Source organism: Aptenodytes patagonicus, chromosome 3 (genome assembly GCF_965638725.1).
Source record: "Aptenodytes patagonicus chromosome 3, bAptPat1.pri.cur, whole genome shotgun sequence".
Classification (NCBI taxonomy): domain Eukaryota; kingdom Metazoa; phylum Chordata; class Aves; order Sphenisciformes; family Spheniscidae; genus Aptenodytes; species Aptenodytes patagonicus.
In genome coordinates, this window is record NC_134951.1 from 66,539,764 (window position 1) to 66,556,054 (window position 16,291).

Here is a 16,291-nt window from a genome sequence, read left to right on the forward strand (position 1 = left end):
TGCATTTTCTATTAACCCAAATCTCTTCTGTATTTTCTTTTTGGTGTGCAGAGGAGTAGCAGAGCCATTTGCTACTCCATTCTTTCACGTCTCATCAGTAATAATTTTTCATTAGTCTTTTTCTATTTTAGAGGTGTCTTTTTTTTCCCCAACAGCCCTGAAAAAGTATTCCAACAACTCATTAGCTCTTTTCAGAATACAGGCATTTATGAAACTCCATGCAGCTTTGTTTACTGTGAAATTCAGCTCAAAACTTGAAAAACAAATCATGAAGGGCTGCTGTAAAAATTCAATAGCAACAGAGCCATCTCAGGGAGGGGGGGGGGGGAATGTGTATCCAACTTTATTTCTCTTTTTGTGGAATGTGAACAAGTTTGTGAGATACCTGATTAAAAAAAAGCCCTGTAAATGAATGAGGGAAAGTTGTTAGTGGTTTTACATTTTGGTGGCTAACATTTCCAACAGTTAGTTCTCTTAGGAGTCACTTCCAGTCTTTATTAATGAAGAATGACACTGTCTGTGATGCAGCCAAATCTTTGTGCGGGGATGTGAAAAACTGAGGCCTAAAAGTGACAAAAGGCTGTAATTTCAAAATGGAGAACAAGTCTTAGGATGATTCAGCTGCATACCATAAAACAGGTTATAATTAAAACGTTTATTGTCTCTGTGTATCATGAGAATTTCACAACCCCATGGTTTAATACCACTCAATAGATTAAAGATACTGCCTTAGGCATTTAGTGTGCTGCAGCATTAGTCCTTGTCTGGTACCAGTGAAGTGCAATATGGATTGGTATGTGGAACGTGCTGCTTATAGTGTGTCGTGGTTTAACCCCAGCCGGCAACTAAGCCCCACACAGCCACTCGCTCACTCCCCCCCAGTGGGACGGGGGAGACAATTGGAAGGGTAAAAGTGAGAAAACTCGTGGGTTGAGATAAAGACAGTTTAATAGCTAAAGCAAAAGCTGCACATGCAAGCAAAGCAAAACAAGGAATTCATTCACTGCTTCCCATCGGCAGGCAGGTGTTCAGCCATCTCCAGGAAAGCAGGGCTCCATCATGCCTAACTGTTACTTGGGAAGACAAACGCCATCACTCCAAACATCCCCCGTTCCTCTTTCTTCCCCCAGCTTTATATGCTGAGCATGACGTCATACGGTGTGGAATATCCCTTTAGTCAGTTGGGGTCAGCTGTCCCAGCTGTGTCCCCTCCCAACTTCTTGTGCACCCCCAGCCTACTCGCTGGTGGGGTGGGGTGAGAAGCAGAAAAGGCCTTGATGCTGTGTAAACCCTGCTCAGCAATAACGAAAACATCCCTGTATTAGCAACACTGTTTTCAGCACAAATCCAAAGCACAGCCCCATACTAGCTACTATAAAGAAAATTAACTCTACCCCAGCCAAAACCAGCACATAGTGGAAACAGGCTGATGATTTTTTTTTTTTTTTACAATATCAGCCTCACAACATGCTTGCCACTTTGTCCCTCAAGGTAATTCACCAACCATAGGTACAGTCATGTATCATCCTTTCTCCAGTCTGCCTTAGAGGGAGAGATTTTTGAGACAGGAATACTCAAAAAGCTTTAGGATCCATAAGATAAGTAAGTCATCTGGCTTGGGCTGGGTTGATTGTGGAGTCCGCGCTGATCTTTCTCATTTAACATGAAAGGCTGAATTCAACATTAGCATTTGGGATGACTGTTTTCAGCTGTCATTGATATTACTTGACCAAAGTTCAAAAGATGGCCACAATAGCAGCCTGTGTTCCAGAAAGCCATTTATGGTAACTCAAATTACTGTCATTTATTTTACCCCAAAATACTTCTGTTGACATATGTCAGTGCTTTATTGTGATGGTTTTGACCTCAGTGAAGAACTCGTAGGAATCCTTTGCTCCCTCCCTTCCTATGCCTGAGGCTTTCATCCCACCAAATGGCAAGTTCAGATCTCTAACAAGCCAGCAGTTGGTCCACACCAATCCAGCCTGTAGTCTTTGTGCCACCCGATGAACACGTCCCACATTGCTGGACCACACAGTGGCTGCCAAGCCGTATTTCACACTGTTGGCTCTTTTGATCACTTCTTCTTCTGTATCAAATGCTACCACACATGTCACAGGACCAAAGATCTCTTCTTGCATGCAACAAGATTCATCCTTGACTTCGGCAATAACTGTGGGCAACATGAAATAGCCTTTCTGGTTGCCAGCTGGGAGAGTCAAGGAATCCACTCCCTCTCCGCAGAGGACTCTGGCTCCTTCAGCTTGGGCTTTCTTCACATAGCTCCTTACCTGGGGAAGCAGCAGGAAAATGTCACTGCTAAAGGACACCAAATCCTGAGGGTCCACCTCTCCAGTCTGGGCACATCAACAGGAGCCCCTGAATATCTCCAACTGGATCACGCTGCCTTTACTTCCCTCCTAAAAACAGAGGTCATTCCCTAGCTTTTGTTGTTATGTTTCTGTAAAAGTAAGGCTGGGTATTTCTTGCTGTAAAACAATCTCTCTCTCTCCAAACACTTACTAGCCTAGCAGGCAACACCACTGGCCCTCCTCGCTAAGTGTTCTCAAAAGGGTAGGGCCCCTGGTGAAAACACAAGTGGTCCCAGAGCCTCCCTCCCTTCTTCCAAGAGCTTGGGCAGTTTGCCACGTATTCCATGCCATGGTTCACTCATTTACTGGAAGTAATATTTTCCTACTTCACAGGCAGGCTTGTTAAATGTTTACGTGCCACTAGGATGATGAAGCCATGAATGCTACAGAAAATCTCATCAATAAATAATTAAAGCTGTTTCCATGGCTGCTGCTATCATATGCTACCTTGAACACATAGAACATGCTATTGATCTACTTCTGCTGTTCTGAAATCATTGCCTGGTTTCTCTCCCCACAGAAACACCAGAGATACCACCGGGCTTCTTTCTCTTTTTCTTCTTTTAACCACCTTGGTAGGTTAGACTCGGAAGTCCTCAGTGGTGCCACAGACTGAGGACCTCAGGAAGTGGGTGTTTCTGCCACTCTACTTCTGAACAGGCCTGGAGAACCTGCTGAGGCGTCAGGAAGCATGACAAAGGCTTGGCTTTCTCTCTCACTCTGCGGTTTTCGGTCTGCTTCTTGCTTATGCTGATTGTGTCAGATAGTTTTGGGATGTGAGCATCTGCTCTCCTGAACTCTGTCTGACACTGTAAAAATTCATTTCATATAAGCCACTAAAGCAGACTGTGTTTAACTGTGCACCATCTCAGCTTCCCTCTACACATACACAATTCCAAATTACTGCAAGCAGTCCTAGGAAACTGTGTCTTGTACTCCCCAGAATTTGCCAAAGAGTGATATAAAAATAAAACTTTTACCTTGTTAGCTACTTGTTTACCTTGTTAACTACTTGTTTACCTTGTTAACTAGGCAAATAAGCGATCTCAGCAAATGCAATATTAAAATCCATGAGAATGTTGCTGAACTCTAAGATTGGTTGGTATAAATTCAGGATTTAGATTTACGCATTTTGAATTATTTCACTTCAAATGGGAAAAAAAAATTGTTTGTCATTTTAAATTAGTTTCCCCATGGAGCTGATTTTTCTGGAGTAACCACATGATCCCAGGCCACAGGCAACAGAAACTTTATCAAAAAGATATCTTATAATGGCTTTGAATCATCATCCCTCAGAGCTAATCTTGGAGACGACATGGTCCTTTCCATACACCTCTGAAATCACCTTTCATAGCCCTCTAAAAGATGAGATGAGATCATATAAACTCCATGTAACAACACCTTTTCCAGATGCTCTTCACTTATTAGTGCTCCCACGTCGACTGTAGGATCTGAGGGGTTCCCAACCTTCCACTTCTTAGCCTCTGCCACAAATCTCTTCAAAAACTCACTGTATATGCCCCTCTGAACAAAGATCCTGGAGGTGCAGAGACAGATCTCACCCTAACAAAAAGAAACACACAAGAAAAACAACAACATTAGCTCATATTACATTGTACTATTGACGAGTATTTAGAGTCACATGCCAGAATGAGACTTGTGTCCCTGCATCCTCAGGAGTGCATACTATATTCTCCAACACTACAAAGTAGGATTTTTCCCAGATTAAAAAAGAAAAGAGAAGAAAAAGACAAAACAGCAATAACAGGATTGTACAGTCACTTACTAATGCAAATAAATTTGATTTCTCATTGATTACATGTTGTCTTCTCCAACATTTTTCATAGGAAATGTGATTTCCAATTCTGAATGATCTCTGTCTTTATTTCTTGATTATTCCTTTCTGACACCAAGCTATTTTTCTGAACATTTGCCCTGATGCAGTTGCATGCCTTTGGTGATCTCTCCTGAGGGTGATGATGAGGGAAGAGGAACATTGATAGACTTTTGGGGTGAGTCTCCCAATTTAATTCCAGCAAATTAGCAAGCTTCCCACTTACTTGCAGGGTGGGATTTAAAAACAGCTGCTTTCTGGAAGGATAAGCAATATATCTATTTTGAGAGGGATAATGATACCTTGTTATTTTCTGATGGAGAGTACTAGGAAGAGCCCGTTATTATTTTGTTTCCCTGCTTGTGGAATAATGAAAAATTTTTCATATTTTTCTATTTACAGTTTGCCTACAACACAGAATCTTGAAACAGACCTCGAGAATTTAGGATTTGGATCCAAAGGTATGTACACGTGCCTGCGCGCGCACACACACTCTCAGACACATGCACACCTCCTGCTGCAAACAGGGTTTATACGCTACAGAGGTGGAAGGCACCTGGTTGGCAAAGCTGGACCTCAGGGTCATGGGGATGCACTGGGTCAAGTCGGCATCGTCAAAGATGATCGCGGGGTTTTTGCCTCCCAGTTCCAGCGAAAGCCGTTTGCAGTGTGGAGCACTTTTCTCTGTGATCCGCTGGGCCGTCAGCGTGCTTCCCGTGAAGGAGATCAGAGGCACGTCAGGATGGCAAACGAGGGCTTCTCCCGCCTTGGCGCCCGTTCCAAACACCACGTTCACCACCCCGTGGGGTACTCCTGATGGGAAGAAAGGCACACAGTCATCGTACCCTTTCCCTTGCTCTGCAGGTTTCATGTCACTGTGATTCGTCTCTGAACTTAGAAAATTACCAGTAGCTCTAGGGTGACAGACTGACACTTAACTTACGTAGTAGCTGAAATGCATGATGTTTAATAACTCTGGGGGTCATGGGTTAAAAGAGAAAACCAATTCCACTGATCAGTCAAGCTTGCCTGACCTCCATCATCAGAGACTTCAGCTGTCAATCATCCAGGGAAGAAGCAGTTGCCCTCCCAGTTTTTCTTAATAGTGCACCAAATACAGCCACAACACAGCCACCAAGAGCTGATTCTCACTCTCTTATACCCTCATGGTTCCTCTGCTGGGACTACAGACTTAGGACACCCTTAAGTGGAGTGCAAGAGGGGGAAAGGAGGCACAGGAAGACTTTTCATGAGACGACAGTGGAAAAAACTGGGCAATAGCTGGGGTGGGGCGATGGGATAGTATGAGGACAGGGAGAGCTTTTTGTTCTCCAGTGCAACATTCAGCTGCAGCAAACAGTATTTCCCAAATTCTTTGAGCGCTTTCTGATTTCTGCCACAAAAAAAAATGGTGCACACAGGCAAGCATTCCCACCCCATTCCCCCTCCCTGGCACGCTACGGGACTTACCTGCTTTCTCCAAGAGTTTGCACATCATCCAAGCCGTGACAGATGTCATCTCACTTGGCTTGGCAACCACAGTATTTCCACATGCAATGGCAGGAGCTATTTTCCAGGTCAACAAATATAGTGGCAAATTCCAGGGACTGATTAAACCAGCTACAAAGCAAACCCACAAAAGACAGGCGTTCAGTCTGCTGGAAGACAAAACTCGATTCTCTAACCTCAAGCAGTTATACACCAATTCAGATTTATGAAGGGAATTTGGCTATGGCTTTTATTTCCAGACAACTGTACAACAAATTTGCAGCTAGAAACATTTCTCAGAGGCAGATAATTTTAAAATATTTGTGCAAATTATCCTAAGGGTGATCAGCCAAATTCTCTGAATAAGTTTTGCTGAATCTTCAGGGCAGAATCTTATATTCACAGCAGCTTTTCACTGTTTTCTAGGAACGTTAATGCAAGGTTAGCCATAAAAACTATGCACATCAACTGGTCTGTAGTAATATTCCCTGTTAGCCAACAGCAAGTTAAGGTAATGTGTGTTAGCTCAGATCACTCTTGCTTTCTCTTGCTCTTTAGAGCTCTTTTTTTTTTTTTCCCCCCAATTTTAATACAAGAAAGAGCATGCATAACATACAGTGCATATTTTCCTGATAAATTTTAGCCTATCTTCTGAGTGCCAAAGTTTATCACTGTACAAACTGCTGTTTCCACAAATTGCTGAATGACCAGATTTTTTTCAGTAATTGCCTTTGGGTATACTTTCACCTTACATATTTATAGGAAACTGAAAAACAGTCTGTAATTGTTAGGTGTGATTGCTCACAGAAGCCACAAGATTTCTCACTGTTTCACGGAGCAGATGCAGCAGTGACTTTTCCTTATGAGAGTAACTTTACCAGAAGTACTCATGTTCTCCACCGCTCACAAAAACTTTTAAACAGGTCCTCTAGGTTAGCCAATTTTATTTTTTAAATAATTCAAGTGTGAATGTGGAACATCCATATGTATTTAGATAAAACACCTAATAATGGAATCGTTACGACTCCATTACTCGTCAGCGCAGCACAGCCACTTTATTTCTGAAGCATTAGCAGCATCTAGTGGCTGAGTTCAGCAATTCCCCAGCTAAAAGGGGTTTAGCCACCCGTGTGCGTTCCAGTCACAGGCTGAAATGTCACGCTGCAAGCTGCTGCTGCTCCCCCAAAGGCGAGGAGGATCCAGCTCTCCCGGCAGGAACTGCAGCTCACCGCTTCTGAACGCCTCACTGATCCACAGCAGTAACACACACTTACCCACGCAGGCACACGCGTACAAAACACGAGATATTTTGAGGATGAGAGCTACCAGGTTAAAACAGGTGCTTTTTAAAGCACGTAAGCATTCTTTTTACCATGAAGTAGCATAACTGATTTTATATAAAGCTGCTCATGCTTTAGCAGACTAGTCGTGTTTAGCACATGATCCAGAGACACTAAATGCTTTTGAAAAATCCTTTTTCTTTGTTGAGCCACTGCTGAGGCAGACACTTTGTCAAGCTTTTCAGCATTTCAGGAGCACCATACCAACTCCCACAGGTGCCCTCGAGGTGTAATGCACGCAGCCCATGGTTGCCATCTCAGTGCACTCTGTTGTTTGATGAAGGATGGAAGAGGCAAAGAATCGGAAGTTGTACACAGCCCGAGGGATGTCCACTGTTCGAGCAAACGTAATAGTTTTTCCTGAAACAAAAACAAGCACATTGCTGTGTTATCATGGGCAGAAACAGTGCTTTAAACTCTGCTCTGAAAGCTGATTTGCATGTTTTTTGGGAAATGTCTTTTGTCCTGCGCTCAAGTAATCCCCAGCACAGTGCAACCATAGTCAATGACAACAGCTCCCCTGTACTATTGCATTCCAAATATCTAACAACTGAAGTCAAAGTCAGCAATTCTGAAAAGCAAGAATGCCCCAGGAATCCAAAATCAGTGACTTCTGCAAAGTTCATGCACATCAACTCCGATTTGCTCCAACAGTTCATACCATAGTAAAAATTTGGACCATATCCTCCATTTCAATATTCAGCAAGACACACTATATTTTGGAGGTCTACAGTTCCAAATTTTACCCTGATCCTTTGACTCTGCTTGTGCAAATGCTTCCAAGTCATGTTCAATCAGGTCTGCCAATTTGTTCAGGATCCGAGATCTTTCCAATGGACTTTTTGAGGACCAAATTGAGAAGGCATCTTTGGCAGCTTTGACAGCAGCTTCCACCTAAAAAAGCAAAAGAGGGATGGTGAATGTTAATGAAAGGCCTTAGAAAGAATATCAAACAATCAGCAGATTAATTCATATTTGAGAAGCTAATAATCCAGATCACGTTGGGAAGACTGCATCTCTTCAGAGTTGTGACTATTGATAGCTTCTCCATTTTCCTCTCCTCAGGACACTATCCCATAACTCAAGAAGTGTTATTGAAATAGAGTATCTAGAAAAGAAACTGTCACTGTAACTCTTGCTTTTCTCTAAATTCCAGCGATTTGTGGGCAACCCTCCAGGCCTGGAGGAAATGCCGGACCGGTCAAGTGGCACCAGCAAGGGCTGAACCCATGCAGAACCTTGTTTCTCATGGGGGAAAGTGCAAGAATCTCCCAGAGCAAATGCAGCCTCAGTCTAAATGTCTACAGTCCTTGCAACACAGGACTTCAGCCACACCGGGCAATGATGAAAGTAAGAGGTTGGGGAAGGAACAGACTGTATGCCCTGCTAGCCTTTGATTTCCTCTTCCCTTTCCCCTGGCTGGTTCAAGCAAGGACTAAGAATATGTTTACAGAATAGACAGAGAAAATTTTTAATCTTACCTGATCACAACTAGAAACTCATTAACGCCCTCACAGAAAAAAACAAAACAAAAAGAGCAGCTCCTTTCTAAACTCTTGGGGTTTAGTCAGTTCTCTCATCAGATACCTAATGAAGTCTACAGATATGAAAGATCATTATATGTATTTATCTAGATGCATACCAGTCTTGTCAGTATTTTGCCCGAGATGTATATAACTGCTGCATGGACCTTTCTGAATAGTGGCAGATTACCAGCATTACCAGATTACCAGCACTCTTCTGAAGCAGACTAGGCTTCAAAGGATTAAAATTCACCAGAAAGCTCTCTCTCCCATCAATCATTCCCCTGGGCTCTAAAATGGAAGTTACCTGCATCTACTGATTTATAAGCAGTTCCTTCTTGATGTTTACCAGTCTTATCAGATTACTAAAGATGGTTACCAACATCCATCCATATTTTAATTAACTGCCCTATTTCCTGATTTTTGCTTCGTGTCTATCACTTCTTTATTGCTTCCAATGTCTAATATACACATCAAGGTGGGCTTTTAGCCAAAGCTGTCTTAGCTGGTTTCCCATGATTTTTGCTCATAAATTTCTTCAGCTCTTGGAAATCTGCCAAAGTCAATGACTAGGAGGATGCTGATGTAATATTAATCAGATCATTCTGACCTCTCCTAATGTTGCCATATTGCTGGTTCCCGTGCAGTCACTGAAGGCTCCTTTCCACCAATTCCACAAAACTGAGTTCCAAATTTGTTCCTTCACATCATGATGGGTGTTATAAAAACCATCACAAAATAATTTATGGACACTCCAATGATGTTTTACTAACGAGGGCACAATAGGTGAAAAACCTTCCCCTCCATGCTCATCAGAATTTATGGTCTCCCTAAAAGTAAGGACCAGAGTTTGAGGGCCAGAACAATACTGGGACAGAAGCCAAGGTGGGAAATAAACCAACTCGCACAAGGTCACACAGACCACTGGCCAAGCTCAGAAACCTAGACTCTACTCTTTCGACTGTAGTTTGACAACCTACTGCTCAGGTGCCGACGGTGGCAAGCTGTCAGCCACCGAACAGCTGGAGCAGGGCCAAAGCAGGCCTGGGAAAGGGGAACTGCAGCTTCTTGAGTGAGTCAGGTGTGGATGGCACACCACCCTGAAAAGGTTCACCCTCTGTGAAACCATACCACCTTTACTAATTAACTTGTTCTTCCACCCTCCCATCATTAGGTGCCATTGTGGTGCTGCTTCTCATCTGTCCTCTCCTCTGTGGCATTTTCCACCAGGTGCTGCATGCTTCAAGAGAGGGCTGATGTGAAGTTAAGGCTATCTACATTTTTAACCCTCCAGTGGGTTTAGAAGAAGGAAGAAGATGTTGCATTTTCACAGACAGCAGATGAGAAAATTAGCAAAGGAAGGAATGAATTGGCAGTAGATTGATCTAAAAAAAAGGAGGAGGAAAAGAAGGAGAGAGATTTGTACAGAAGAAGAGAGCGTACAAAGGTTAAGCGGTTACTTAGTTTGACTAGCAAAAAGCAAAGAAAGTTGAGCCACAGAGAAAACATGCATAAGAATTCAACTATGAACTCATGTGTCTGAAACACTTCCTTCTGCTTTCCCCTTCTGCGTAAGACAGACACAGAGAAAGAACACACAGTCCAGGCCTGTCATAAAAGGTTGATACCAAGATACCCAAAACTGCCCTAGGACATGTTTGCTTTCCCAGGGGATGATGCACAGGAGCAAGGTTCTTTAAAGAGAGATTTTTTTTTAACGGAGATATTTGCCAGGACTAATTAGCACTCAGCAGCCTGTCTTTCAGAGATACAGGGCACCTGTTCAGCTTGCTTTGGTGCTGCTATTTGGAATTTAAGACATCTAGCTGGGGAACAAATTAACCCCTGGAAAAAAAACATTTGGTGTTTTTGGCGGAAACTGGCTGAAATGGCCACTGCAGCTGACCTGGTGTTAAATTCCAGGGTCAGCAACAGATTCGCTCTCTGTCTCCATTCTGCCTTCTAACCTTCCACTAAAATTAACCAAGAAAAAATCCAACTGGACATTGAGCCTTGTTAGAAACCAGCGTCCCGAGTTCTTTGTTGAACCTGGGTCTAGATGCTTATTTTGATATCTCTAGATACCCTCTAAGTAGTACGTGATTGCATTTTCCCCTGCAGCATATTCCATCAGTCACCAGCGGATGCCAGCTCTGCAGAGCCCAACCTTCTTGTATAGTTGTCTAAAGGCAGGAGTAAAGCACTCGATGACTTTACAGGTGTTTAAACCGGGTTCCTGCTGCTACACACAACCACTAACTCAGAAAGCTGAAAGAGAAAAGCCATTGCTCTTTACTATATTTGAACTATACCTCCAGAATGGCCAGCAGCCTACTTGTGTTAGGCTGTTCTGGCATTCTCACATCTCTCTCATTTTAATGATTTTGCAAATGAATGAACAGGAAGATTTGCATCTGCACATCGAAGAGAAGTCTTTTCAGGCACAACTAGGGTTGGAATGAACTTACACAGATGTATTCTAGCAAACCCAACCTGTTACTCTTTAACCCTTGGTCATCAGCACCTAGCAAATATTTACCCTGTTGAAATTACAGTGCAAAGGTTTCTGCTGAGAGAAGCAAAGAGAAAAGATGTCAACAGGATAGAAATGCAAGTGAAGGGAACAGCTACACACAGTAGCAGTTTGTTTTAAAAAAAGTTTTGAAAATACTGTACACTACTTGTCAATATTTTCCAAGCCCTTTGCGTTATCCAAGCTTTTCCAGTCATTTCTCTTCAGTAAATCTGAAGTATTATGTTGGACACACACTTGTAGGTCCCTTATATAGTAGCATCAATGAAACTGCAGCTCCCCAGATGAATGTTACTTTGCCCATCCACCCCTGAACACGTATAAGGTACCAGGAAACATTCATCCCACTAGAGAGCACAGGACTAGGAAACATTACACTGATGCAGAGGACAGGCTACGTTATAAGGAAACGTACACTCACTGCAGCCACTTCATCACCTCCACTTAATATCCAACTGCTAATACCAAAACCAGAGAGGTTTGGAAGCTTTTTACCATCTTCAGGGAAGAGTCAGCAAGCCAAGTATCCTTTTAAATAACAACTGCAAATCATCAAGACACTAAGGGAGAACACATTTAGTTGTATACGGTGCCTCTAAATTTATTTACAGAGGAGATCAATAAACCTTTTTCTCTCTTACAGACTGTTTATATTTAGAGCCAGTCTGAGCATTATTGTTAACTCATGTACAAGACATCTCCCATGTGAGCTGAAGGAGCTCCACTGAAGTTACTGAAGATTTGCTGATTTACACCAGCCTAGGATCCAGCCTGTAACTTTCTAACAGCAAAATGTAAAAAAAAGAACAACAGTATTCGCTGCCACAGCAATAGACTACACAGCACTACAATATAATCAAGAACTTACTCATTTAAGCATTAAAGTCTTCAGCATTTTTCTGTTCTCTCACCTTCAGCCTCTCCCACTCAAAATATTAATGTTATGTGCATTTAACGTTTTCACTTTGTACATTTGGATAGTACTCACCTCTTCTTTGCCACTGTCTGGCACCCTGCAATAGACATCTCCGGTGGATGGATTATAGGAGTCTATATAGGAGGAACAAGTAACAAATTTGCCACCTATAAAGTTTTCCAGCACTAAGAGAGCCTTTGAGTGAGCCATCGTTAGCCACTTGCTTCATCTGTGATTTATTTCTACGAGGCATCAATTTAGATTAGTAGGTCTGTATGTATTTTCACAGCGAGGCTGAACTCCTCCCCCTCTCTCTCTGTCTTCCCTGCACCGCTTGCTCACAAGTGGGAACGAACCCTGGTAACAACAGCAGGAAAGAGGAAAGGGGGAAAAATTACTATTTCTGTGACACCTGGTTCTTTTCTAGGAGTTGAAGCAGGGAGGCAGGATCAGCTTAGTTGCTAGAAAACAGCCCCTCTCTGTCTATAGGAAATAAAGTACTGAAGAAGGGGAGAAAAAGAATGGTTTGACAGGGAAATTTCTCCCTATACCAGTTTTTCAAGCTACAGTCTGAAGACATTTTGCAACAACTTTACAAAATAATTTAAGACCCAAACACCTAGCCAGGGATCTGCTCCTTACCGTCAGTAGACACAGAGAAAAGACACTTGGACTAGCATGTCTGCAGCTCATGTTCACTCCTTTGTCATAGAATCATAGGAAAGTTTGGGTTGGAAGGGACCTTTAAAGTCATCATCAATACTTTTCCTTGTAACCCCAAAAGCAATGCTTCTGCCAAAGCAAAAGACTTTAAACATAAGAAACTCTCTTTTTTCCACCAATATCCCCAAACATCAAACAATACAAGCAGCCAAGTGGCCCTTCAATTCAAAACAGTTGAGAAGCACAATCCTACCTGGTACGCTCTGTTGTATGTTGTCAGAAATCCAGTTTTTAAAAAAGAAGCAAGACACCGGCTTTCATGCTTTCCCTTCCATAGGTATTCCAGCGGAAGCCACCTTACTGTAGAGAAGCCTGTTACATATAATTAGTTTTTTCTTTAACTTCCGAAGAACCCAAACTGCCCAGTAAGAGCTGTGTAAAAGACATTTTTCTCCAAGAGAGAATGCTTAGTTTATCAAATTGCTCTAAGATTGCACGCCACCTCCTTGCACTCGAGAGATATTCAGAACACTACATCCATATTGGAGAGCAGTACATTGTCACCAGGAGATTGTGAATATCTCAATCAGCAGTTCAGAAAGTTTTCGCACCCCAGACCACTGCCAAGCCATCAAATTTCTTGTGGATCAACATGCAAACATATTTTGATCGAATAAAGGTGATACGTTTGTTGCACAACAACAGATCATTTATGCATCAACCAACTGGTGCCTCTGGGCAGAGTTCAAATCAGTGCTGAAAGGTAGTGCAGTCATGTTGAAACTGGGTTAGGTAATACCTCTGGCTCTCCCAAACTACAAACTGGGAAAGCATGCAGTAGCTTTTCTGTCATCACAGAATACTGAGTCTCAAAATTTAATGCAACCATGTCTGAGAAGGGTTATCAGAGGTTCATCCCATACCACACTTCCTTGTCCACAAACAGCAAGGAATTTACTTAAGTCTTCAAACTGAAGCCACATTCTTCTGCCTGTAGCACTTCAGCTGTCCCGACTTAAAAGCAACCTAAACATTTTCAAGGTTTGAAGGCAAGTTCAAGTGGAACCAGTTCAACACAGGAGCTTGGCAGTACGAATCTCTGGAATCCAACAAGTGCGCTGAAACCTTCACAGCTGGCATGTTGAAACTGCTAAGTATTTAAATGCAATTTCTGGACTATAAAAAGACATAACAAATAGTGCTAATTCATAAGCTTCAGTTTTGGCAATAACAGTTTTCAGATATTTCAGATTAATAAGATTTTACAAAAGTCATTTCCACATAAAGCATTGCTGATACTTCTACAAACGTGCACGCAGTCAACAGTACAATTTATCTATGTGGTCAAGTGCAGGTACCTGCTGAATTGGGGCTAAAGCATGTAGTACAAAAAAAGTTACCTACCAAAAAAGGCACGTGGGAAGAGTAGGTATGAACTGCACATGACTTTGAACTAAATAACGCTCATAGGCTTTTTGTGTTCTTCACTACACAGGGCACAGCTTTACTTCAGTTAACCCCAGTGACTGACGCTCTGGACCGAGTACTTTCGTGCCTTCCCCACACTACCAACTATGGTCAAAGTAGAGTTGTCTCCACCCCACACTCGCGTACGGGTCCTGAAATACCTCAGCTCCTCTCACACTTCCTACTGAAAAAAAAAATCTTCCAAGCTGTAGTAAAGTGTGTCTGTCCTGAGCTTATGCTAGAGGTGGCAGAAGGACCCTCTTTTCATTTGGGAGGTTTCGCCTGCCCTGTTACTGAAAAGCAGGAAGGAGTTACAGGCTTGAGTAAGCACAACAATCTGGCTTTAGCATACATGCCAAGATTAAACTGCCAGCTTTTGTTCAAAAGAGCGCTAAGTCTGGATGGAAGAGATGTGTATGCGCAGTAGCTGCACTGAGTAACGTGAGAAAAACTGAAATTATTTCCACAGAACGACAAGACGCATGCCAGTTTCACATTTTAACTCATAAGTTTACTCTGAAACTTCTGAGTTATGGAAAGTAAAGAATGATTTAACACAATTTAGAAGTGTTTAAACAACAGAAGATGAGGGAGACAAATTATGCTCAGACAAAGTTATTTTATTATTCTTACAGTTTAAAAAATAAAATTAACCAATGTTGGCACAGCTTCCACTACACAGCAAAGGAAAACTTTTCTTAAATAAATTTTGGGACAGGGAAAACAATCCCAGGATAATACTACATGCCATTCTCTTGAAACCAAAGTAAATAGTTCTTTCCTTCCCCTGAATATGCATTCAACTCAAACCTAAAAATATATTAGACCAATAAAGTTACTTTACTGAATTAATGTGCAGCAAAAAAGCAAATCAAAGAAAATATGTAAACAATTTTATGTCTGGAAGTAAGGAGTTTGTTTCATGATGATTCATCATCTTTTTCTCTAATTCAACTTTCTAAGATTTTTCCATCAAGCTCTCTAAGGGCTAAATTCCACATGGAGAAACACATGAGATTCTTGAGATCGAGAAGTGCAATATTAGCAGTTCCTTGTCAGTTGGCATCTTGTTCTGCAGTGGGAGAGACTGATGAAGGGCTCCCCAGACGTCTCACACGATTTAACTCATTATCTCCCCAATTAATTGCACTTGTTCCTTCAACTGAAGTAACTGGATTCTTAAACAGAAGTTTGGATATCTGATTGCATTTTGGTTGGACGGTGGAAGTTCTGGCACCACTGTCATTCTTTAATCTAAAAATATCAGCAAATAGAAAAAAAACCCTATGGTGAAAAATGAAGTACTAAATGTAAAACGATCACGGCTTTTTTCAACATGATATAGTTAGCTGTGGAAAAAAATAATTCCTTTTGCTCTGAAGTTCTCTGGAACAAGGTCACAAGCACTAAAATAGTAATTCCCAAATAACAGTCAAAGATATATTTAGTCCCCAATTCTACAAACATCGGGCATCATAGATCTAAATAGGACCCCATTCACTTCAAGTTAAATTTAGTGAAAAATGGGTGCAAGATTAAAGCCCTAATTCTGGATCCTACTTAAGACCAGACAGACTGATAAGAGCATTAAAGCTCCATAAGGCCCAGAGCCTCTGACAAACCTAGCACACCATTCCTACACACACAAGCCAGAAATTCTCACGCTCTAGTTCCAAGTTTTGACGTTCAGTGACCCAGCTTTAAGTCTCAGTACCAGAACTTGGTTAATGTGACTGAATTACTCTCCCTCAGGCCTAGAATTAGAACTTAAATTCTAATCCAAAAATCATAGCAAGGTTTTTTAAAGTGACAGATAGAGGGACATTCATATTTTTTGCTCCTAATAGAAGGCAAAACATTTATACTTAGCCCCACAGCCTTTGCTTCCTCTCACTTACTCAGAATCAGAAAATGTCTATAGGCATCGGTAAGAATCAAATGTACAATTGTCTGTAATGCTAACAGAAAAAGATCTGAGACCCAAACTAGCCACAGTAAAAATGGCCAACACTTCTTATTTACAAACTACTTTCAGTATATTTATACAGACAATTAGATTTCAGAAAGACTGATGTATGTTAAAGTAGTGAAGGGTTATTTTGTAATAATAACCCTCGAGAGGGGGGGAAAAATGCACAACATTCAAAAATTCTGA

General features: G+C 41.8%; 2 protein-coding genes across 3 annotated transcripts in view; both read right to left on the reverse strand.

Moving 5' to 3' along the window:
• Positions 1–930: 930 nt before the first annotated feature.
• ALDH8A1 (aldehyde dehydrogenase 8 family member A1) lies at positions 931–12,267 on the reverse strand. The gene is made up of 7 exons (XM_076333658.1): positions 12,079–12,267; positions 7,781–7,928; positions 7,239–7,394; positions 5,677–5,826; positions 4,763–5,019; positions 3,774–3,935; positions 931–2,291 (listed from the first exon to the last, which is right to left on the reverse strand). The coding sequence occupies exons 1-7, from the start codon at positions 12,214–12,216 to the stop codon at positions 1,839–1,841; spliced, it is 1,464 nt and encodes a 487-aa protein (XP_076189773.1). The 5' UTR covers positions 12,217–12,267; the 3' UTR covers positions 931–1,838.
• A 2,468-nt stretch (positions 12,268–14,735) lies between these two features.
• Positions 14,736–16,291, reverse strand: part of HBS1L (HBS1 like translational GTPase) — a 65,595-nt gene continuing 64,039 nt past the window's right edge. For both annotated transcript variants that reach the window (XM_076333660.1, XM_076333659.1), the window contains exon 18: positions 14,736–15,390. In XM_076333660.1, the coding sequence (XP_076189775.1) occupies positions 15,379–15,390 (12 nt within the window). In that variant the 3' untranslated portion in view covers positions 14,736–15,378. The remainder of the gene's footprint in view (positions 15,391–16,291) is intronic.